Source organism: Odontomachus brunneus, unplaced genomic scaffold, assembly GCF_010583005.1.
Source record: "Odontomachus brunneus isolate Ranch 3 - 2012 unplaced genomic scaffold, Obru_v1 Obru_scaffold_015, whole genome shotgun sequence".
In the NCBI taxonomy this organism is placed as follows: Eukaryota; Metazoa; Arthropoda; class Insecta; order Hymenoptera; family Formicidae; genus Odontomachus; species Odontomachus brunneus.
In genome coordinates, this window is record NW_022639465.1 from 1,028,162 (window position 1) to 1,055,309 (window position 27,148).

General features: G+C 34.3%; 1 protein-coding gene across 3 annotated transcripts in view; it reads left to right on the top strand.

The window, feature by feature from the left end:
• LOC116841268 (probable G-protein coupled receptor Mth-like 3) overlaps positions 1-20,841 on the top strand; it is a 25,822-nt gene extending 4,981 nt beyond the window's left edge. The window contains exons 2-6 of one of the 3 annotated variants that reach the window (XM_032809008.1): positions 2,732-3,618; positions 9,857-9,935; positions 11,999-12,183; positions 15,921-16,077; positions 18,908-20,841. In XM_032809008.1, coding sequence (XP_032664899.1) covers positions 2,742-3,618; positions 9,857-9,935; positions 11,999-12,183; positions 15,921-16,077; positions 18,908-19,280 — 1,671 coding nt within the window. In that variant the 5' untranslated portion in view covers positions 2,732-2,741 and the 3' untranslated portion in view covers positions 19,281-20,841. Of the gene's footprint in view, positions 1-2,037; positions 3,619-9,856; positions 9,936-11,998; positions 12,184-15,920; positions 16,078-18,907 lie in introns of those variants that run through there. The other 2 variants (XM_032809007.1, XM_032809006.1) reach the window with 2 other exon arrangements.
• Positions 20,842-27,148: the final 6,307 nt, after the last annotated feature.

Here is a 27,148-nt window from a genome sequence, read left to right on the forward strand (position 1 = left end):
TAGCCCGATGAAAAATTTTTTATGCAAAATTATGTATGAAATTTGTCCATACATAATTATGTATAATTATATATAATCATATAAAATTATATATAATTATACACAATTATGTATAACAATATGTATAATTACATATAAATCTATGTGTAATTATGTAAAATTATATATGAATTTATATATATAATTATACATAATTATATATAATTACATATATAAGTAGAATATATAAACATGAATGGACAAATTTGATACATAATAATATATAATTATGTATAATTATATATAATTTTATATAATTATATATAAAAAATTTTTCATTGGGAGTACATAAATTATACATATATAAAGACAAAATATAAGATATTTAAGCGGGAAGGACACATTCTTGCATAACGACATAAAGCCATTCTACATTAATCGCAAATCGCAAGGTCGCAAAGAAATTGACTAATCATAGTCGATTGTTCTTCTTGCGATCGAAGAATAATCAATTATGATTGGTCAATTTCTTTGCGATCTTGCGATTGCGCCTAATGTAGAATGGACTTTAGGGACGCCGCACACGAATTGACATAACAGTAACGTAAGACATACCATAAAATTAGATCAATTACAATCGAGTATTCACAAAAATGACGACCTTACGGTTCGACGATACTCAAAGTGATTGGCCAATTCTTACGGTACGTTACTGTTATGTCAATTCGTGTGCTGCGCCCCTTAAGAGTGGTCTACAATGAGAACTTAAGCCATAAAATTTAAGCTTTAAGTCCTAAGCCGTAAGAAGTTGACCAATCACATTATAAGAAAAATAATTAACTGTGACTGGTCAATTTCTTACGGCTTAGAGCTTTAAAGCTTAAATTCTATGGCTTAAGTTCTCATTGTAGATCACGTTTTAGAAGCTTTCTACACTAAGCAATAAGTTTTAAGTTGCAATAAAATTGACCAATTACAGTGGATTATCCTTCTAATAGTCAACTATGATTAGTCAATTTTATTATGACTTAAGATTTATTGCTTATTGTAGAATGGGCTTTACGGAAAGCAGCATTAATTGTTTCTAACGGTAACGAGTTACTTTTTACCGCAAGTAACAGTAACAGTAACGCGTTACTTTTAAAAAGTAATGTTCCCAACCCTGACTGAATATCATTATAATAACGTTGTAGTAATGATATTTTACTAACCGGTAAGTATTATCACAATACAGCAAAACCGCAAACTACGCGTGAATACTGTATATCAATATTTGCTGATCACTTATTCACACATGATGATATTTCGTGCAAACAACAATCACTTTCGAAAATAAGTAAGACAAGTTTGCCTTTACTCGTGTATTTTAATTATCAGAAGAAAGAGATGTTATTGGTGAGACGTTTCTGTTCAAAATCACAGAGAAGTGATTCAAATTCTTGTTATGTATAAATCACTAGCGATACCGAACTACACTTTGACAAAGATTTGATGTATTCGCAAAATATCTACATACACAGAAAATCTATCTACACTACAGAAAAATATATACTGCATTCAAAGGTGACTTGTTTCAAGTATTTCCAAAATTTGTATATCCGCAAATCTATCATACGTTCATTTCATAAGCATCAAATTCACTCAAAACATATTCTTAGTTCTAATAGTCGAACCAACTTTTTCTTTAATAAAGTTTCATAATATTCTTGTCAAAAGTATGAGTTCTTCTTTTGAGTGCATGAAAATAAGCTTTTATTAAATTTATGATAAATATATTTTAAGAGTAATAAGTCCTGGACCATCAAATGTCCAAAATAAAATCATAAGATGTCTTTAGGATGTCTTTAAGACATCTTTAAGACAATATCTTATAAACTTGTCTTAAAGATGTCTTGAACATGTCTCAAAGACGTCTTATGACACAAAATTTAGTATTTTGTCTATTATTCTATATTATGTCTTAGTTACTTAAAAATTTAGTTACTTTCATTCCAGAAATATTCTAGAAGTAGTACCAAAATGATAATTAAAATTTATTGCAATTTATTGCAAAATTATGGCAATTCATGTGCAATTCGTCTAGAAAACATTGATTAAAGCACAGTCATTAATCGCAGCATGCGCATCGAAATTCAGAAATCCGAGTATAACCTGCGAAGTTATCAGTAGAGAAGTATTCAAAAGCAAAACAGCACTCTACCGATGTGATAAATGGCTCACAAGTAACACTACCCAACTGACACCGATTCCCTTTAAAATAGATCACATTGAAGTAGACGGTAGAAAGAAATTTCCTCGACGCTCGGGCGTAATGACTCATCTTATCACTTGCAAGTATAAAAGTATAAAAGAAAAATACATATCTGCCGGAGCATTGAAGGCTCTTAACAAGCAGCCAAACCAATACTCGCTACGCTGCACCACAAATTTCCTAAAGTCATAACTAGACCATGAGTCATCATCAGGTCATGAGATTCATAAAGAGGTTAATGTATTTCCCCGTATCACATTGCTGTTAGAGATCGAGCCAAGACCTGCATTCTCGAGGTGGCTTATTGTGTGCTCTTTCGCGCGCTCGCTGCGAAAGCGATTATGCTCTTCGACAACAGAAAGTCGCTGCCAAATCATAGACGGTATCACACACATCATTTGCATAGTTCGCGTCATCGCTGTGGTCACTGGATATTTCGCGGGGACTGTTGTAGAAAGAAGCCAACTCAATTCAGTATCTTTCTTGACGCGTACGCGGTAGAAGACCGAGGATGTGTCGGCTAAATCTCATCGTGTGGTACACGCTTCTACTGGTGGTCGCCTACGCGGCGGAAAATCAGAGTAATTCCACTTATGAAGATAAGCAGCAGGATGACATGATGCACGACAGGGACATGAGGGACGACAAGGACTCGGTACAGGATGAGTTTGACAATAACTACACGAAGAACCTCGATGAGAACGGCAGTCAGAATGTGCCGGCCGAGCTTCGCGACAAATCCACAGAGACCAGCGACGGCAACTCTACCACGTCGCAGCTTCGCCTAGGAAGCAATTCGAACGAAACGAATTCCAAGAACTGCAATGAGACAGTCTGTATACCAATTTGTTGCGAACTCGGCTATCGTATAATCAATGACATATGCACGCCCGATGACAGTGAATATGATTTCCCGGAGGTACATGAGACAGGCAAGAAGGTAAACGAGGTTTTTCCATTGTTCGTATCAAATCTATGTGTCAAAGGACACTACTTCGATTCCGTCTTATATCCCGAGGACAAGTACATAATTCTGACCAACGGTTCAGTGCAAACGCTATTGAACAGCTCCATCGATCCGACATCTTACTGTTTCGCCGTCATGAACAACAGCAAATACGAGCTGATAATGTGCTATGATATTACATTTACGACCGTCGATAAGCTCGTGCAATTCACCTTAGTATTCATCGGTACCTTTGTGTCCTTGCTGTTCCTGCTGTTGACCTTCGTGGTGTACACCATTCTGCCGGACCTCTGGAACATGCATGGTTACATACTTCGCGGATATATTGGCTCATTATTCTTTGCGCATATATCCCTCGTGCCGCACAAGCTGATACCGGACAAACCTTACGTTTTGCCGGATGCAATCTGCATTGGATCGGGTATAACTTGAACAGACCGTATAATTGATCGATACAACTAACGTGTATATCCTTTGTGTTCGACTGTATTTTCGCTCTTGCTTCATCGTATATTACTCTCTGATGACTGAGGAATTAATTAGGGCTTTATGGCTCCTGCACATAGGACGCAGTAATGCTTGCCGCGCGGCGGAAGTTCGCGTAACAGCCAATCAATATGCTGTTTTCCGTAATAATCTTCTAGCTCTTACGGAAAAACAACATATTGATTGGCTGTCGCGCAGACTTCCGTCGTGCGGCAAACATTACCGCGTCCTGTGTGCAGGAGCTATTAAAATGACACTCTCTAAATTTCTTGGAGTAGAATTTCACTTGAAAAGCAGACTGAGCGCAGAATCACTCCCATACGAATGATTTTTACTAAAACGGAGTGAATTTTCCACTCTGAATTGTCGAGTGAAGTCGAGTATTTTCACTCGAAATTCAAAAGTGAGTCTGATGTTATTTCACCGTCACAGAGATGTATTCACTGTGATCGATTAAAATATTTTCTTGTATAGAGTCAGAATTTATTATATATAATAATTTTATTATATATTTATATATAATAATTTTATTATATATTTATTTATGTATAAGCTAGAAAGAAAGAAAACATTCCATGAAAGTAAAGGAGATTTCATGGTTAATATATAACCATACAGAGACAAAATTTATACATGAGACATATAAGGTGTTTTCCAAGTACATATAAAAAATACAGGAGGAGTGATTCTTTACATTAAGATAAGAAAACAGATTCATATATTCATATAAAATATTTCATTTCCGCAATACACATCCCGGAAGAGTTAGCTGAGAAAAACTTTTTTGCAGATGAAAAGACAACGGTCAAATGTAAAAACGTTTAATTTTGTGTTTAACGTCTGGTATTAATAGTAGGTCATACTTTGAGATGGTTTTCGTCCCCAGAAAATAAAAGTTGAAAATTAGGGATGGTTACTTTTATTTTGCATAACTTTTTTTAATTCTCCCAGATAGAGCGAATACGGTCTTATTTTCAGAATCCTCAGACATTTGTATATACAAAACGTATTTTTGTCAAAATTCGCTAGCACGCACTATTATCGAAGAATGTGTTTCATCTTTGACAAAATAAAATTGAATAAATAAAATATTACTTTTTTTACTTACATAAAAAGTAAGAAAATTTGAATTTTTTTTCAACGTTGTCCTTTTATTGGTAAAAAAATAATTTTACTTTTCAGCTACTTCTTTCTAGTAATATTCAAGTAGCAGGACGTCAAATAATATATCAATGACTTATTATTGATGTTAGAAATGGCAGTAATGCGTCACTAAAATGTTATTTGATATTATCATGTTTACTGGATATATCTTAAAAATAAAGCATTTTAGGACATATGTTTATATGAATGTTTTCTTTTTTATTTTGATGAGAAGAATCATCTCCTGCATTTTTGACATGTACATTAGGATTCATTAATGTCTTTACACTTCCTTTATCTGGAGAATTGAATTTTTTCAATCTGGCGCATCGTTTCTCATGAATCGTAACTGTTAATTAGTCGTTGGTTTATTCAGTAACTAGCAGTTACGATTCACGTTTACTGAGAAAAGATGCGCCAGATCAAAAAAGTCCAATTCTCCAGATACCGGAAATGTAAAGGCGTTTATAAATCCTAGTGTACTTAGGAAACATCCTATATTATATTAAATTATATATAATTTATATATAATTAAATACATTTTTTGTATTATTAGATATTCAAGTATTTGTTTTAATCGAAACACTCGTGTGAAGTCACAATCAACTTAAAGTTATGCCCATGTTGTCTCGTCCGGATGGAAACTATGTAGTCGTGCCCCTGCACGCTTCTTAACAACAGAATTCAAAAGTACCGTCAAAATGAAAAAGCGCCCCGCCGCTCACCCAGCAACACTCGCAGTCGCGAGCGCTATGCGAGTGCCGCACGCATACTGTTTTTTTATTGTGTTCTGTTCGCTCCCTTGGGCAAAAGATATACTGCATAGTCAGTGTTTTTTCGATATTATTTTCAAGTTTTATTACAAAGTACAATGTCGAAACATAAGGAGTTCTTCTTCGTGAGAGAAGAAATCATCTCCCCTTATAGAAATATCATACTAAGAATCATTGATAATTACTTATTTTCAGTATTAAAAATACTGGATAATAAGTAATTATCAATAATTCTTAGTATGATATTTCTATAAGGGTCGTATATATTCGAGAGAGAGATCGTACGATCGTTCGCGAAAGGTGAAAGGACACAGAGGAAGATCCACAGATATTCGTTTGCCGGGTGTCATCAAAGGAATACTGCGATCCAGGGAAAGATTTTTTCAGGATTCTCAACCCTTATAGAAATATCATACTAAGAATCATTGATAATTACTTATTTTCAGTATTAAAAATACTGGATAATAAGTAATTATCAATGATTCTTAGTATGATATTTCTATAAGGGAACGATTTTCGTGAATTTCTGACCCAGTATTAGGAGGAATATAACCTAGAACCTCGGAGACAGGTTAGGTTGGGTTGCCTTCGAAGATTATCCCTCCTAAAGACGCATGTTCACCGACACCTTCCTCAATTGCTTCATGTGCCTCAAAGCAATATAATGAAGAATACGGTCGCACAAGCTGACCGGGCGTCGTATCAGATATGTCCTCTCCTCGACCCAGTTTTACCTGGCAAAGAGAAGACATAGCCGATATGTTTCTTCTTTTATATCTATTTTCTTGTATAACCACGCCAGCAGCTACGGGTGTTAACGTCGAGGGGACTTACGTCAGCTTCCAATGTTCTTTTTGCTGACTCCTCGCTTGACCCCTGCAATGATTAAACGTGACGAATACCAGTCGTCTTCTCAGGCGCAGATGGCCGCCTGTCCACTGGACCTTCATCCACTGAGGAAGGTCAGGCTAAGGAATGAGGAATGTCACTGCCTCGGTTAACCTACAGTTGGATCTACAGTTGGGTTTTGTGATAAATTATACGAAATTTCTTCTGGAATCCTCGACTAGATGTAAATATCTAAGCTTTTTGTTTGATCCTAACAATCAATCGACCACAATTCCACCTCTACGTCGGGAAAGATTGCTGCAATTAACAAGAAGTTTAGCACGCAAAATAAGATGCTCCATTAGAGAGTTAGCTAGGTTTATGGGCTCACTTATTGTGATTCGTCCAGCAGTCCAATATAAACTCTTTTATACTAAGAAATTTAAAAAAGATAAATTTCTATCCCTTGTTAGAAATAACGAGAACTATTCAATATTAATGGAAATTCTTCCACATCTTCAAGAAGATTTTACTTAGTGGATCAACATTTTTTCTAATTCGTCAAACGAATAGGATTCGTTCAAGCAGATTTGCTTGGGAAATCTTGACAAACGTCTCTTTGAATGGGAGGGAGCTTCTTGTGGCGATTTACGTACACATGGCTGGTGGTCTAAGAGCGAGAAGACTGTTCACATAAATTTATTAAAACTAAAAGCGATTTTTAATGGTCTACGCTGTTTTGCAGCGGATCTTTTCGACTGTGAGATTTTACTTCGCATTGACAATACAAAGCTCTAGCTTATATTAACAAATTCGGGTCTATTAAATTCCCTCATCTCTCCGAAGTCTCTAGACAAATTTGGTGTGAATGTGATGATTAAAATATCTTCATATTTGCCTCCTACATATCGTCTATAGAAAATTCTATTGCAAACGCTGAATCTTAAATCGCGGATACCGACATTAAGTGGTCTTTATTGGAGGCAGCTTTTCGCAGGATTCTTTGGTCCTTTTGATATAGACTTATTTGCGAATAAATGCGATGGATATGTATCTTGGTTTCCGGACTCAGGGTCAATTGTGTAGATGCTTTTACTCACTTTTGGGAAAGACTTAGTTTACAGGGAAACGTTTAAAGCTTACTTAACTTGCTTTGCCGTCAACAGCGCTACCAGCTTTCCTAACCTCTCTTTTGGATTCGACGAATAAACAATATTCCCACTCGCTTCGCTCCTGGTGGAATTTCTGTCAGCGTCAGAGGATATCACCATGTTTTCCATCCATCGCTGAAGTATTAGAGTACTAGTATTAGTATTTAGCCCAGGAGTTAGCTAACACCTTTTTCTATTCAAGTTTAAACGTCAGGGTATCGGTAATTCTTTGATTTCCCAGAATGAAGTTGGGAATCATCATAATTTATTAGACATTTCTATAAAGAGATATCAGTATTAAAGCCGCCTCGACTGCGATATGATGTTGTTTGGGATCCAGCTCCCGTAATATCTAAATTGTCTTCTATTTATCCATATGAGGGAGCCTCCTTGAATATTATCACTAGGAAATTAGTACTCCTTTTCGCTCTCGGTTCTGGTCACCGTGCTCAAACTATCGCTCTGCTAAGAACTTGGCAAATTTCATTGAATAAAAAACTTTTCATTCAGATACCGGACCGAATCAAAACATTAGCGCCGGGTCGGTCTCAACCCCTACTTGCTTTTCTCCCATTTTAAAGATTATGAGAATCTCTGAATTGTTCACCTCTTAGAGCATTATTTAAATATAACCGAAAAATTGTTTTTTTCCACATGCGATTTTTTATTTATCTCGCTTTCTTAACCACACAGGGAAGTTTCTGCGCAAACGATCAGTCGCTGGATACATAGAGGTTTAGAAGATTTTGGAATTGACACTTCCATATTTTCAGCGCACAGTACTCGACAGACTTCAACGTCACGTGCTGTGTTAAAAGATGTTTCACTCGACATGATTAAACATGTGGCAAGCGAGACCGACATGTCCCAAGTCTTTACTACGTTCTACAATAGACGGATACTTAACCCAGAGAATTTCAGCAATACGATTTTACAATCATAAATCGGCTTAACAGCGAATATAGGAGGAATAGTATATATCTTATTTTTTGTTCTGTGGTTCACCTTTTGTAAAGGTTTCTTTTCATCTCAGATTTTTATTTTATATTATAGACTTTTACGTCTACATAGTTTTTCTTTATATTTAAGTTTAAATCTTCCTTGGGTATAAGTCAGGCTCCTGGGTTATAATTTAATTTTGTCATATCTTACTCTAGTGTAACTTTGTTTATTATACCATTTTTTTTATAGGCTTCTATATTCTTTCAGACATTTATTTTTACCTGACTATTCTATATCTTAGATTCTTCCCAGTGGCAAATCGTTGGATTTGAACAGCTACATAGTTTCCATCCGGACGAGACAACATGGGCATAATTGTTAAATTGAACGAATTTACCAGTGAAGTTCGATTCTAATTATGCCCGTTTGGATGGACTCCCACTCGTCTCTTATTTGCCAATCCCGAGGATCGCGATTTGCCTGGAAGCTTCGAACTCATGAGAAAACATTTTGTGCGCGGCGCTCGCATAGTGCTCGCGACTGCGAGTGCTGCTAGGCGAGCAGCGGCGCGCTTTTTCATTTTGGCGGTACCTTTGAATTCTGTTGTCAAGGAGCGTGCAGAGGCATGACTGCGCAGTTTCCATCTGGACGAGACAACGGGCATAATTAGAATCGAACTTTACTGGTAAGTTCATTCAATTTAACAATTCGAATAGAACACTCACTCTTGCTATTTCGAATGACAAAATTTTCACTATCGTTTCGAATGAAAATACTTTTTATTCATTTGAAGTAAAATTTTACTCCAAGAAATTTAGAATAGTACGGGAATAAGTAATAGATGAAATTTCAGTTTCGAGTGCGTGCCGTACAGATATGTGTTAGGTTTGTGTGAAAGATTTGTCGTGTTCGTCAAGTGAAATAGAATATGAAATTATCCAATTTCGAGGAATTAATAAGGAGTACATGTAAAATAGATAACATCGACTCGGTATTCTTTCAGACATCTAACGAAGACTTTCTTATTTTCCTCCTAATATCCAAATTTTCCCGTAGAATTTAATGGGAAAACGACAAATCTTTTGACATAAATGTATCAACATAGATTCTTCTTTATCTTATCAAAACTTTGCAAGATATATGTATCTCTAATGAAAGATTTCTTTTCTTTTGATGTAAGCACGCACTTATTACATATTTATCGCAACATTTTCCCACGAGTTTCCGATACAGAGAAAGAATATATAGTGTAGTTTTCACGGTCGAATAATATCCGCAAGGTTTTCTTGCACTTCCATGTATTGATTTTGAGACGCTATTTATTTGCCTGTTTCAGCCTTCATCGCTTACTTCTCGGACATGGCGAGCTTCTTCTGGCTGAACGTGATGTGCTTCGACATTTGGTGGGCGTTCAGGTAAGTGGCAAAATACTCTCGAGCTATATACTTCATCTCGCAATTTCATCGAGTTGTATTTAAACAGTCGAATCGGTGATCGTGATGCGTATGTGTGAATGTGTGACCTTCGCAGTATTTCTAAAACGCCTTGAATCTGGATACTAAAATGATAGAACGTGTTATGTCAGAAATTTGAATACCAATCACCCCGTGAGATAATTTCTGTCTTTTGAATAAGGTAAACGGCCAATTTACCGATCGTTTAAGAACAGTAAGGACAGTTATTCTTTATTTATGGAAGCAATATCATATGAAATTGATAACAAATAGTTATATCGCGTGAATTAATATTTTTTGCATAAAATACGCCTTTATAAGTATATATATATATATATATATATATATATATATGTGACGTTGCGGCCGGACGGCGCCCGTCACAAGGACGAGGAGGTTCCGCTCGCGCGATTTTGCGTATACCGGAAGGGGGTTACATAGCGTTCCCGGATTCTTTTGGCGATTGGAATCGACAGCTTTCCGCGGTTATATCGGTCGAGCGTAGGGGGGTTCATTGGCGAAGCGAATGCGGCCCCGCAAGTGGGATGGTCAGCGCGTCCTAAGAAAATGTGCCCCAACTCAGTTTGGTCGAAGCAATAGCTGCTAAACGTTCGTTAGCCGAATATAAATGAAAGAGGCACGTTGGCACGACCTGTTACGCCGCAATCCGCCAACGTAGATGGTCCAATTTGCGGAAGTGTCATCGCAAGAGTGTAATTTGCATTCGCCTACACCAAGCCGCGCTAAGCCGCGCGTATCTCGCTTCCCCGTCTAATTACGCGGCGCGCGCGCCTGTGTGTCGGGATACTGCAATGTATGATTTAACGCACGTATATAAGCAACTTCAAACTACGCGTTAATAAGAATCTCGTTACTCTCTTATGTCATCGTCCGCAGCCCCGCGCATCGACCACTCCTATACTCTATATATTCTAGTACCAACCGTATTTCTCAGATGCATCTGAAAAGAGAAGGTCCTTAATCTTTAGACTGCCGGGAAAGCCACAAAAGTGGAACTACTAACCTCAGAGCGCTTATTGTTGAATCTAATGATAATACTCTAGAAAACTTCAATTAATTCGCAAATGCATAAAGGGTACATTTAAGGTCTTAAGGCCATAATTAGCGACCTTAAGAACCTTGGATTGATCATGTTAGAACCGATTTGAGTAATTGTGTGGTGTATAGGAAGTCACGTACGGATTTTGCCATCGTTTTTTCCAATTTCCGCCATATTAGAGCCGACATGATAAATTTCTCAAAAGGCCAGATGACAAACGACACTAGACATGATCACCTAAAATTTGAGCCCCGGTTGACTTTAATCAATCCATACAAATTTTGGGTAGAGGGGATAGCTGGTTTGACGAAGAATGCCTCATATATATCGTATATTGCTATACTGAGAAAAAAATTTATTAAATTTCAAAGAACGTTTGTTTGGATAATACTGAAGATATTTATTTAAATTAAGTAATTATTTTCTAAAATTAAATAAAGAAATTTTAAATATATAAATTTGTTTCTTTAATTTTAGAAAATAACTGCTTAATTTAAACAAATATCTTCACAGTACTATCCAAACAAACGTTTTTTTAAAATTTGATAAATTTTTTCTCAGTGTATATCTGGAAAAATTTAATTTTTCTTGCGGCCAGCGGTGGTTTTCATCAATCTTATTATGAAATTCCCCTTTGAAATCATAAAGTGCAGACAAGAAATTTAACTGCAATCATAAAAAACAGGTTTTTGTTGAAGTGTTAATGTGACTAAAAGTATCTAAGTGTTAAAGTGACTAATGTCAATAATTAGGTATTTTAGCTTACATTCTCATTTACTAATTAATTATCTATATCACATATAACTCATCGTCTTTTAATTAGCACGAAAAAAAGGTTAAGCATTTAAAGAGGTCGGATTTCCGGGAAACTTGACCAAAAGTGATAACTGTTTTAACGTGTATTTGTAATACATGCGCCTGTTTTTCTCATTATTATGTTAATAAGCTATAAATAATTTTGCAGAAAATTCCGCTCGTTACAAAGAAATGTGAACCAACGGGAGAAAAAGAAGTTCATCATGTATTCGATTTACGTGTGGGGTTGCACCTCCATCCTTACTATGCTTAGTTTCATCATGGATTTCTTCCCCAATATATCGGAATCTGTTATCAGTCCGGAGCTTGGCTTCTTGAAATGTTGGTTAACGAGTAAGTACGACATAAATGAACGTCTTCCTTTAACGTTGGCGCCCGTCTCGCTTAACTCTCGTTAAATCTGCAAGGACTTTGATTGTAATATGTGTGTTTAGGCCTCGTAGAAGCGTATGCTTACGCCTCGTCCTTTGCGTGCTTATTTTAACTATATTACATTCACACAAACTGTATTACATTCAAGTCACACAATAAAGTTACTGTTATGTCGGGTTCTGTAATAAAGTCCTTCTGGATTTCCCTTTCGAATTAATCTATATAACTCATAAAATTAATAATATTGATATGTCGCTTCCTGCAAATGACCTCGCATAATGTCGATTGGTCTTAAGTAAAATGTAATGATTATATTTTTATGTCGTTATTATAAGATAATATATTGGGTGTGTGCATTAATTTTAAGGGATTTTTTGGTAAAAATACCGCTTTATTGTGAAAAAATGGTTACAAATTGATCATTCAAAATATTGTCCATCGCTAGCCACTACTTTTCCCATATTTCTGGTAATAGGTGGATTCCATGTCGAAAGAACGATACATCTTTTGAGGCTATCCACGAATCGATCCATTTTTTTATATCTTCATAAGAATGGAACCGCTGCTCAGACAGGCCATGAGTCATCGATCAAAATAGGTGATAAACGAAACGAGCAATATCTGGAGAATACGGATGCGGTAGGAGAATACGGATGTGATAGGACATCCCAGTTAAACCCTTTTTCCTTGACCGATTTCGCAACATGTGGCCGAGCGTTGTCATGCTGGAAAATCACTTTGTCATGTCTTTTCGCGTAATCTGGCCGTTTTTGCTTCAATGCTCGGCTCAATTGCATCAATTGTTGTTGGTAGTTGTTGGGCGTTCTCAAGTGATAGTTTCGTTGGGTTGGAGCAGCTCATAATACACTACACTCAGCTGATCCCACGAAATACAGAGTATGAGCTTGGCACCATAAATATTCGGCTTTACTGTTGATATTCATGATTCGTCTGGCCTGCACCATGATTTTTTGCGCCTCAGATTATTGTGGCGTATCCATTTTTCATCACCCGTCACGATACGATGCAAAAAACTTTTTCTTCTATGTCTTTGAAGCAACAATTCACAGGTCATTTTGCGCCTTCGACGTCTCTCGGCTTCAACTTGTACGGCACCCAATTTCCTTGCTTTTGAATCATTCCAATGGCCTTCAAACGTCTGTAAATCGTTAATCGATCAACATTTAATGATTTTGCAAATTCTTCTTGTGTTTGATTCGGGTCTTGATCAAGTAAAGCTTCCACTTCCTCATCTTCAAACTTTTTTGGCTGGCTTGGACGTTCCTTGTCTTCCGTGTCAAAATCACCTTTTTTATAGCGTCGAAACCAGTACTCACATGTTGAAATCGATGCAGTATAATCATCATAAGCTTCCGAGAGCGTTCGTTGACTTTCAGCAGCACTTTTCTTCAAATGGAAGCGAAAAAGCAAAGCTTCCCGCAAATTGCGTTTTGTTGGCACAAAATTCGACATATTCAATGCTCAAAAAAACAATGTTTACACTTCGGCAAAGTGAGACATACTGAAAACTAAAACCACATGATGGTGCTTTGATATGAGGTACCCTATTGCGAAATTTCTGTTGAGATAACAATAGAATTCCCAATTCAATTCTCAGTTGAATTCTCAATTGAATTCTCAAATGTGGTTTCCGCAAAAATTCGCATGTAATATCTCAATTGAGATATTTATATCTGATGGAAATAATTTATTGAAAATATAATGAACATTTGCTGAAATGCTTTTGAAAAGCATTCACAATTTTGACCAAATTTCATTAAAATTTTATTATAATTTCATTAATATTTCGATAATATTTTACTAAAAATGTAGAAAAATTCAGTGAAAAATTATTATTAATTAAAATAGACTGAGAAAAGTATAATGAAGTATTATTTTGTCTAAATAATAAAAAAACTGGCATTTCATATTGTATGTCGTCTCATTTATTCGTGAGATTCGCGTGGGATTCGGATCCCGTGTCAGACGGCACCTATCTTTAGATGACTATGCGCTGTTCAGTGCCTAACCTCAACGATCGTACTGGAACTAGTAATGGCAATGTGCTGTAATGATATCATGGTAGATTATATTTACAATATACTCTTAAGGCTGAGTTCCCACTGAGCGCGTCAGGCGTCGCGTCGTCTGCCTGCGTCACGAATTAACCAATCAAATCATTCCATTGGAACAAGTGCGTCGTGCGTCGCGCGTTGCGTCATCCCAATTAGAGAATTTGATTGGTTAACTCGTGATGCAGGCAGACGCGACGTGTGACGCGCTCAGTGGGAACTCAGCCTTACATCGTTTAAAAATGTAATGACATATTTATCGGTAAATGTTTCAAAGGACGTAACAACAATCACAATGCGATTAATATTGATACAATATTGTATAACTAATTGAATTTAAACATACAACGTCCTCGCAAAAGTCATATAAAGATAGGTGACGCGCATAGTCATCTAAAGATAGGTGACCGTGTGACACGGGATTATCGAATCCGTGTGACACGCGAATCTCACGAATAAATGAAACGACACACAATATAAAATGCCAGTTTTTTTTATTATTTAGACAAAATAATACTTTATTATACTTTTCTCAATCTATTTTAATTAATAATGATTTTTCTATACTTTTAATAAAATATTAACGAAATATTATAGTGAAATTATAATCAAATTTTAATGAAATTGGGTCAAAATTGTGAATGCTTTTCAAAAACATTTCAGCAAAATTTCATTATATTTTCAATAAATTATTTCTATCAGATGCAAATATCTCAATTGAGATCTTACATGCGAATTTTTGCGGAAATCGCATTTGAGAATTCAATTGAGAATTTAACTGAGAATTGAATTGGGAATTCTTTTGTTATCTCAATAGAAATTTTTCAGTAGGGTAGCAACAATATGCGATATTGTGTTTGCGTTATAGCAAAACCTGATGCGATATAGTACTAGTTACGCCATCTCTTGAAAATCCTTTAAAATTAATGCACAGTCCCAATATGTATAAAGTATAGTAAAATATTACAGATCAAAAGGCGTATACGTTGCGCGCGCGCGCTTCATAAAATTATAACGATATAAAAATACAATCGTTTTACCTAAAAAGTAAAAAAATTACTACAAAACCGTAAATTAATATAATCATATATTACAATATATGATTAATCATATATTACAATATTTATATATTTTATATATACATAAAGTCGTTATAAAATACTAATAAAGTTGATGTTATACCTCAGATAGACATTTTGACATATGATGACTGAATTGAGTTTTGAAAATTGTAGCACAAGTAAACAAAGATATATATAACAAGAATTTTGTTAGTATATAAAGTATATAAGAAAGATAACATGTCATGAAAATTGCTGTTTATTTGCCGGCAAAAGAAGGCAGTTAATCCAAAATTATTATAATGATTAGAAGTTAAGCGTTTTAAATTTAAAAATATATGACATATATAGTGAAATAGTATTTCTTAAAACAGTATATTTTAAATACATGTGTTGTAACACATTTGCATCACAAAGTCCATGTTAAATTTTTGCATGCTATGTTCAGCATCTCTGACTATCTGGACTAGTTACTATTATTATTACTATTAATTAAAATGAAGGATACACATATCACGTATAACTTGTAAAACGTGAACACTAACGATTTATTCTCTACTTTTAGCGGACAACTTGTATTATTTCCTACCCATAAGTATCACTGTTATCTGCAACATCTTCCTGTTCATTTCCACGGTGTTAAAGATCGTACAGCAGAAGAAAGACATGGCTCATCAGCAGAGAAGCTCGGAAAGCAGACGTCACAATGACAACAAGCAAAGGTTCGTATTTGAAAAGAGCATTGTCGTCATTATCGTCTTGAAATGATGATCGTCATCTCCCGATGATAAATTTTTCATGCATAATTGTATATAAAATTTGTTCATACATAATTATGTATAATTATATATAATAATATAAAATTATATATAAAATTATATGTAAATGCTGGGAAATGGGCTGGGAAATCTGGTCGCCTAAAAAAAACACGTATGTAAAAAACGTCAAGCTGTCAAAATGTTACATATATATATATATATATATATATATATATATATATATATATATATATGTATGTATGTATGTATGGATGTATGGATGAGTGTATCATCGTTCTACCGTGCATTTCACGTGCCTGATAATTTTGAAACTCGCGAAGGTTCTTTGTACATTTAATTATTAGTTTTTCATGTTAACCATGTAAACATAGACTACAGCACTTGCACGGATATCACTCCTTGGATTTAGGCTGTCCTCGTTAACGTAGTCGATGATAAAACTAATTGATCGCGTTGTATTCGGTGTGAAGGTTGCGCCCTTCCGGTGTGTCGGTTCCAAGCCCTTCGGCAGCCGTGAAATGTAAGATGCGAGATGCGCGGGTTTTGATTGAGTACATGTGATATTACGTCATGAATGAATAACTGCGTTCGATGAGAGCGAATGAACAACTAAGCCCGTCATATCGTCTAGCTCGAGACACGAAAAACAAAGTTATTCTAGTTTTTCTTCTGTGTTTATGTTTTTCAGGCTCCCAGCCTAGTTGTTCATTCGCTCGCATCGAACGCGATTATTTATTCACGACGTAATATCACACGTATTCAGTCAAAACTCGCGCATACACGCGCTTCACGATAACGCTTCTCGATCTTTGTATTTTAAAAACGAGTCGTGCTCTCTCGCATCTTACTCTTTGTCTTTTCCCTTTCTTTTTCCAACTACAATTTCAAATTTCTTTTTTAAAAATGTTAACCGATAAAGAAAAGATAATGCTGTTTCTTTATCGAAAATTTGGGGACCATATTAGATCATACGAAGAAGTAACTGATCTACACATTCAATGCTGCATATCCTGATCGCAATTTTATTGCTAAATCCACCGTTCAGAAGACAGTGATACGTTTTTACGAAACAGAAACAGTTAAAGACCAAAATCCTTTCAAGCCTCATAACTCTAAATATGCCTAATAAAAAAATGCTTTATTATAGGTTTTTGGAAAGCCCTTGAAATAAGCGACAAAAATATGTAATAAAAAGTGAGGGGTCTAATTTAAAAAATTCAATTTGATCTTCGTATGACCTTCGTCCTCCACCCAAAGTCAAATTCTTAGCCATCATTAGGTACATTTTATTAAACCCTATAACTTTGCTACTTACATATTTTTCGCTACAGTTGATCCTTTTCGAGATATTTGACCGTTTCCGGACTTTTTGCCAACCCTGTATAAGTAACATGTATTAATATGTATGGGCAAATTTCATACATAATTGTATATAATAATATAAAATTATAATATAATTTTATATAATTTTATATAATTATGTATGAAAAATTTTTCATTGGGGATACATGCATTAATCCACATAACTGATAAAATTAATAACATCGATATAGCGCCTCTTGCGAATGACTTCGCAAAATGTCGATCAGCCCTCGTTGCTAACATGGTGATTATTTTTAGACAGAGACTTTCCCATGCCGTGGTTTGCTTTCATCTTACGAAATGTAAATCGTGTGCTTGCTTACGAAATCTTCTGAAGAAATAAACATATGGCCGCCGTTTTGATCGCGGGCGCGAGATTCCTCCGACGATGCGAAAGCGTCTAGGATTCCGGAAAGAATGACGAACGACCGTGCGAATATAAAATCGAAGTGAATGCTCTTGGTGTAAAAGGGACAAATGAAAGCCACATTTCTCAGAAGACCTCTTAAGAAAAACTTTTAAGCTCCACTCGAAATTTGCCTCGTTACTTTTTAACATTTACTTGTCTATTTAAAGATAGCCGCGATCGTCCAGAAATATTCATCCTTGTGGATAAAATCTCTAATATTCACGTGAATAGCAAGATTATCAAACTCAGCGATTTTAACGCATTTAGGTGATTTCAGAGATAGTGGTCCGTTTTAATGGTTCCACTTTGTAGTATTTGCGAAACATCTTTTTAATTAAGATAATAGCTACGTTTACACAATACTACAAAAATTGACTCCATGGTACAAGTTTTGCCGTTTCGTGATCATCTTTTTTTATATGTTAATGCACCATATTTTACGTATGAAAAACGCACGAGAAAAAGCCATCTAATCATCTTAAGTTATCTTAAACCATTTAAAAGCCATTTAACCATCTTAAATTATCTTAAACTATATAAACACATCTTAAGCCATATGTTTTTAAATTTTAAACGAATAACCCAATATCTAGATATAAAAATATTACATAACATACATATAATGCAAAAATGTTTTATATTTATGTTGCCGTGTTATATTGTTATAACCAATAAATAGCAGAGCAATATAACAGTTTTAAAACAATTTTAAAACAATTTGAATTAAATACTGAAATAGTCACTCTAATCTGCAGTCATCGTTCTACCGTGAATTTCATGTGCCTGATGTTATAATTTTGAAACTCTCAAAGGTTGTTTGTACATAATTAAATTTAATTATTAGTTTTTTGTGTTAACCAACGTAATCTTGTAAACATAGACAGCACTTGCACGGATATTATTACTTGAGTAATTTAGGCTGTCCTCGTTAACGTAGTCGATGATAAAACTAATCGATCGCGCCGTAATCGCAAGAAATATAACATGAAAAATATATTACAGGTTCAGCCTGTACCTGAAGTTGTTTATTCTAATGGGCATAACCAAGTCCATGAATATAATAACGTGGATGTTCAGGGAGGTGCCGTTATTCGTCTTGTACATCTGCGACATGGCGAACGTTTTGGAGGGTCTCATCATCTTCATCATATTCGTGTGGAAGGACAAGATCAGGAAGCTACTACTAAAAAAATTTGGCTGTCGGGAAGACATATTCTCCAGAAACGCAACGCGCAATGATTGCCACAGCACAAGTGCCTCGCGCACCATCACAACGGGGGTCTCACTTCAGGAGATCAACCTCTACGTACAAAATTCGAACTGTCGCGCGAAGAATTCGTCCGACAAGAATTCGACCGACTGCTCTAATGTATAATGCGAGGAGAGAATTCCTTTCGTGCAGAATCATCGCAGTGGGTAGCCTACAATACATTTGATGGTGTCGTAACGTAATTTTACAGTCAAAGCTAAATTTTACAGTCAAAGCTAAATTTTGTATTATTGCGCGTTGATCTTTTTTTCTTTTTCACTTTATACAGAGTATCTGGCGGCACAACACTAGTAGCACTAATAATACTTGCTTGTATGTTAAACTGTACAGGAAAATTTTCTTTCGTTTTACAGATTTCACAATAGTTAGTAAAGAATTGTTACAATATCAACGAAAGTGTATGATTGCACGGAAAGTGCTAAGGCAATCTTTGTAAATAAAATCTCATCCAAAATATCTAGAATCTCTTCACAATGTTTGGATGTTCACGTGTAAATGTCTTAATTTACATGTGACCAAACATTGTGACCCAGTAAGCAAATTGACTTAAACAGATATATATTTTATTATATTTGAACAGATATATAATTTATTATATTTGAACATGTATATAATTTACAATATTTTATATAATCTATATTGTTTACGTGACAAACGGCCGTGTCATATACATCTCGTAGAAAATATATAATCAATTCATGTAGATATAATTTTGAAATTTCCAGCATAACCCTTCTTTTGACAATGTCCTGATTCATTCTGCACACAAGCATTGTGTCATTGTCAGATAATCTGTATATAATATTTGAGACATCAAATCGATGCTACTCTGTCTTTCAGGTAGCACACACGCTTTTTTTTCTCTAAGGTAAACGTCTCAGTGGTCGAACATAAAGCCAATATGTCCCATGATTGACATATTGGCTTTGTATTTTTCTTTGTTGAAATGCTTTGCAATATACAAAACAATCAAATAAATGAAAAGAAATATTTAGTTACTTTGTCATTTTGTTTCATTTATTGATAAGCATCTTAACAAACACAAGTATATTATTAGTAATTCAATTATCGGTACATGTTTAATTACTAGGACGTTGACCTTATAACTTTTAATTCTTGATGTTTAGATATATATTCTTTTAATTATTTACGATTTAAAAGTTTGAAAAGTTTTAAGTATTTACGATTTAAAAATATTATAGATATTTCTTATTTTTGTAACATTATTAGCAATATGGCTGATGTTATAATTTTTTAGTATTTATAGGGTTCTTGTAAAAGTTCCCTTAAATTTGTATGAAATTGTCATATAAATTACTTTATATTAGATAAACGTGAACCATATAAATATACATATATTATTGTTGTATTAGAGATATTGACGGAAGAGTACTCTCGTACTTTAAACTCGTATACCTGTCTTATAATGTGAATATGATCACCTATAGAAGATTATCATATACTATTACATAATCATTGCTTGATTTTAATTTCTATTTTTATGTTCATTCCTGAAAGATTTTAATATCACTATATGTTACCGTGGATTTATATTTACCTCTGGTAAATTAATAAAAATATGTTGTGTGTAAGTTATATATATCAAATGTATGCCATAATTTTGTACAAATTTTACTTTAATATAACTTACCATATAATCACACAACTTAAACCTACAATACTTTATAACAGTTTTATTTAAGATTACCAGATTTCCCAGTCCCAAGTCCAGAACACTTCCTAAATGTATGGAGTGAAGGAAAGGAAAGATTATTGAAAGTATATATACATATATATAAAATATTTTATTTATATACATATGTAAAAAATAACTTAACAACAATGAATGCCTGCTACACTAGTAAATATAGAAACTATTGCTGACATAAAACTTTTAGTTTTATTTAAAATAAAGAAAAGCAAAGCTACACTGTCTTTAGCTATAAAGCCGGGAAAAAAGTAGAAAATTATAATATTGATATAATATTACCGTTACTTGATTGTAAGATATGACCTTTGGTCTGTTCTTTTCAGCTACATTGCTGAACTAGTGTAATAAGTTAAAATGAGACAAATATGTTGTTCTCACTCTAACTTATTGCACTAATTTAGCAGTGCAGCTAAAAGAATAAATCAAAGATTTATTCTCCAAATATATCAATTCTCTCGTGCGCGTCCAAATGTATTTAAATATCCTCATTCCACGTCACGTGATCTCTTTAGTTCGATTGGTGAGACCCATGATAGAGGCGGTGAAAATCGTCTCTCTTCGTTTCAAGACGAGAGTTAGGCCGCCTGCACATTTGAACTGTCAGGTAGGTTACTATGAGATTGAAACAATCAATTTTAAACTAAACATTTGATACGTGTACTAAATAGTAACTTTCTGTTAAATAATCTTAAGGCTCCTGGATTCTCGCTATGGCTGTCCTTATTTGATGACATCAGAAACGAGAAATTGCTTGCCAATTTATATTACAGTACATATAGAAATCAAAGAATATATACACTAAATGACAGTTATGATCGATTCAGCGCGCTTATAAAAATATTCGGACACTTTCCTTTAACCTGAACAATTAATAAGGAGCAATAAAATTAACGCAATAGAAATCAGGGAAAATCAGATGGGTTAAAAACGCAAGTTGCATGTTACACTAATTTTTAATATACAAATTGTTAACATATAATTTTTAACATATAAATTTATTTTAATAAATTAATTATTAATAAATTTTAAATTAAAAAAAATTTTTTAATAAATTTATTATATATACATATATAGATTACTGAGGTATATTATACTGAGGTATATATATCAAAGATATATATATATATATATATATATATATATATATATATATATATATATATATTATAGTATAATATTCATCAAGAAGACATATTAATTATATAGTCGTTGACATGCATTGTCAATATTAAAATTATTTAACATAAAGTTATATCGAAGCGACGAGTTTAGTCGCGGCGGAGTCGCATATAAATTTAAGTTTGCCGTTTGCATATTGTTTTAACGTAGATTAAATGGAAGGAGATACTTCAACTGAGAAATTTCTCAAAGGTTTAACGCGCGCGGCATTTGCCGTCGCCAAACGCTGGCACGATAGAAATGTTTTCACTACACGGGGAATCTCAGTAATTTAAAATAAATAGTTTGATACGCGTGCTAATTACCATTTAATAAAATAATTATTTAGTATGTGTATTATATGTTCAGTGTGAATTTAGTATTCCTGACAAATAGGGCAGAACATGAGATTATATCCGCAAGGGCAATCGATATCCAGTAATTCGAGCTTCCTTTTTAAATTCGCAAACCGCTTTAACTGCAGCACTTGCCACTTTTGTGTTGAAATAAAGTTTTGCAAAAAGACTATATATTGAAATAATTGCTTTCTATAGATACCTTACCTTTTTCAAGAAGTTCGTATTCTGATAAAAGCTCTGGTTGTTCAGACATCTCAGACATCGATGACTCAACTATAATTTCTACTGGAGTATGAGCGACTTGTACAGCGGCCTGTGACTTGGGCAGCTAGTTGGGCATGCTGGTCCATTACTGTGGCCCACTTTAGATTCAGTAAATGTGGTGGAGTAGACATTTTCACAAATGTCCCTCAACTGAAAAAAAATATAAAACTTCTAATTAATTTTCTCTGATGTAAATAGTGCAAATACTTTTTCTGTGTATAATCTATAATTTGATCAAATATTTTCCTTTCTTCCTCTTCATTTCTAAACTTTTAACCCTTTGAATATGAAGCAGTGCAATAAGAAAATATTCTAGTACAAAACTCAATTACATTGCATTCAGATCATAGTGATTATTGGTCTTTACCATTAGATCTCTAATTTTAGGAAAATTATGTTGACGAATTATTCAACAGTTGTACAACTGTTGGATTATTTTTAATGTTATTTTCATTGTCAAATGTCGTAAACATTCCATCTGTGATCAGCGACGTTAGATAGAATAGAAGTAAATTGATATTCTGAGCTTAAAGTAATAAAGCCTACCCTACTGAAAAATTTCTATTGAGATAACAATAGAATTCCCAATTCAATTCTCAGTTGAATTCTCAGTTGAATTCTCAATTGAATTCTCAAATGCGGTTTCCGCAAAATTTCGCATGTAAGATCTCAATTGAGATATTTGTATCTGATGAAAATAATTTATTGATAATATAATTAACTTTTGTTGAAATGCTTTTGAAAAGCATTCACAATTTTGATCTAATTTCATTAAAATTTCATTATAATTTCATTAATATTTCGATAATCTTTCATTAAAAATGTAGAAAAATTCAGTGAAAATCATTATTAGTTAAAATAGGTTGAGAAAAGTATAATGAAGTATTATTCTGATGCTTGTTTCGTGCTGGTTGCTTACTGGATAGAAATACTCTGTTCTGATTGGTGCATTTCTGAAGATAGATGGAAATGCACCAATCAAAACAAAGTATTTCCATCCAGCAAGCAACCTCTATTCTTGAAATTTTTGCGTATACTTTTCATCGTACTATCGTAATTATCGGGACGAGCACGTTCCGAAATAATAAAAGAACTGTTTACCGCACATTCTGGCCTTTCATATTGTCTCGACCGATATTTGGCTCTTCCCAGCACCCACTCCCATCTCCGATTTTAATTAAAAATGGAATACCGGTCCCAGAGAGTCCCATTGCGTCCCATACAGCACAGAAAGATTAAAGGAACATTGCATAGATATTACACGAAAACATTGTAACATTCTATACATGTTGCGAAACATTAATGCAACATTACCTCAAGGTTGCAGCAATGTTGAAGTGTCGGCCCTTAAAAACGTTGCAATAAAATATTGTAGCAACGTTACAATGAAATGTAATCTAATGGTTGCATTGACCAGAAGAAGCAGCTTTCCACTGCACTGTTAGCAGTTTTGCAGCTGTTGTAAGGATTTCTGTTGAGAAATACTTAGCGGTTAATGCTTTTCCATCATGTTTATTAAGTGGTCCGGCGTGTTAAAAGTATATTCTTTTAAGATATGTTAAAAAAATAGCGACTGCTTAGTAAACATGTAAATATTGGCGTAAACCACCGATGTTGTTCAGTAGAAAATTTTGCAAAGCTGCTGGCAGCGTATAATAAGGTTAAATGCGTTTTTTTGTTAAATGTACAAGAGTATAGGTGGCACGTTATATAGTTTGTTATTTTTAGTTGATTTGACTGCTCTAGTTTAGGAAATGTACACAGACTAAAACATGAGAATTTCGTACATATGTTTTATACATTTTAATGTGTATATATATTTTTTAATTAGCGCAACCACTTCAGCTAAAAAGTACAGACCAATAAATAACGCAGCACGCAGACTCAGGTACGCTGGTAAAAAAGTTGATAGAGATGATTGAGAACGATAGAATTTCTATCAATTTATATTGTTTTCTATAAACTCTATCATTTGCAAGCGTCAGCATTCGCAAGCATCAAATATAAATTCTATCATATTTTATCTGGTTCTATTTGTATTATATAAGAAACTGACGATAGAAATTCTACCACTATCTATTGTATTCTATTGTATTGTATTCTATTGTATAGAATACTATTCACATCCCTTATAGAAATATTATACTAAGAATCATTGATAATTACTTATTTCCAGTATTAAAAATACTGGATAATAAGTAATTATCAATGATTCTTGGTATGATATTTCTATAAGGGATTTGTGTATTTACGAACCAAAATCCATATTCAAAACGATAGAAAACGATAGAACGATAGAATTTTATTGTATCATTCTTTACAAACTTTTTTTGCCAAGATAGCAAGGTGACGTCTAAAGACCTGGGGACACTATGAAGACATAATAAAGATATAAGAAAATATAGATATAAGTGAATACTTAAATTTCTGTGATTAAGATACAAAACGCATATATCAGACGTGTATTATGCATAAATTATAGCATTATAGTTTTTAATTATTTATAATGTTTCCGCAATATTGTTTTAACATTTCCGATGGAATATTATAATTCAACATCTATGTTATGTTTCTGCAATGTTACGTTGAAATTTGAAATAATGCACGTTCCTGCAACGTAATTCCAAGCTTCTGCGCTGTATGGGATAACATATAAACACAGCGTTGCGTGAATCAGCGGAACGTTTTGCGCGATTCTGATATTGCAGCGATTACGAATGATTCAAACGTCTGTCTGCACTTCCTGATACGATCTAATCCTTGGCATTCAATCCACGCCAATATGTAGGAATGGCGACCCCGTGAAATACGATCAAGGAAATTCGTCTCGTTACGAAGAAAGTCGAAACTAGAATATCCTAGCCGGCGCCGCTTGAACCAACCTTATCTTCGATTGTAAAACAAATGTTAATGATCTCCCCACCACTAAACATGTGTAAGATACCGCCCAACCGGTTTTTACATATCTACTGCTTACTTTCATGGTGGAAGGAACGGTATATATAGGATGGGATAAAAGCAAGGTATGAAACGTCTAATAGTTGGCACTTGTTGCGGCGCCTGCCACTTCTCGACGCAGGTTTTACTGAATATTAAGATGCGTGCATGGTGATTCATTATTTATTTAATGATTCCTTTTTTTAATCCTCATATCGCCTTATAAAATTTCATCAATCCAACCCGCAAAAGTACTAAAAACCGAGAGTGCCGGCTATTTTACTAAATATTAACCACTTCGCTGGCATTGACGCACTAATGCGCACTTCATTTTATTTTTTTCCCGTTAGCAAGATTTTCATGAAACTCAGTACCCAGGGATTTTTGGGGTCGCTGATTTCGAATCTGAACACTGAATTTGAAAATTTAAAATGGCGGATTCAATATAGCGGATCAAGATAAGAAAAGTGACTTGATTATGGTGAAACCTAATATTTAAAAGTTTTTGGTGTTGCTGTTTTCGAATCTGAGATTAGTTTTGTCAAATTCAAGATGGCGGGTTTAATATGGCGGACCAAATGGAAAAATGACTTGATTCGGATGAAACTCGGTACTCGAGGGTTTTTAGGGTCACTAATTTCGAATCATAGTTTAAAATTTCGAAATTCAAGATAGCAGATTCAATATGACGGACCAAAATGCAAAAAGTAACTTGATTTGAATGGAACTTGATACTTGGAGCTTTTTAGGATCGCTAATTTCGAATTTGACATTAATTTAAACTTTCAAATTTTGATCTCAAATTTATATTCAACGACTCGAAAAGTACTTTAGTACTGACTTTTATAAAAATAAAACAGCATTTAGATCTCGCCATTTTTGAAACGGTTGGTGCTGATTTTCTTGACGAAGTGGTTAAGATATTTGCGTGGAGATTTATTAATTATTTATTAACTTCTGTGTTATAAATATATCTTAAATATATCTGTGTTATAAATATGTCTTAATATCCGATCAAATTTAACCTGTAAAAGTGTCAAAAACTAAGAATACCGGTTATTGAGCGTTTTATCATATTTATTTCTCACAATACACTTTCAGATTTCAATTGAGTATTTTTTATTCTATTTTCTATTTCCTTTGATGATACACCAGATTGTAATATCTGTTCCATGGTTTAATAAGATTTTCTCTGCTTGTGCGACATCGATTAATCACTTCCGAAGATATCGAGTTCGAGTCTTTCGACGGTACACACCAAGCTTGGCGTCTTCGTTAGGCTCGTCTTCTATCGTTCTCATCCACACCGTAAATCTATTCTCAGGTTTCGTCGTGCTCTCGAAACTGTAATGGCTTTTCACTCGAGTATTGGATATCCAAATGCCGAGACGTCTAAATTTATATGGCTGTCGGATTAGCGAAGCCACCATCTCGAAAAGATTGTTGGCCGAGCCGCATTTATTTCCGAGCCGCCCTGTATATATATTTGCAACAGGTAGGCTACTTTCCTAGTGCCGTCGATGACGACGTTCCGTAGTCTTGCA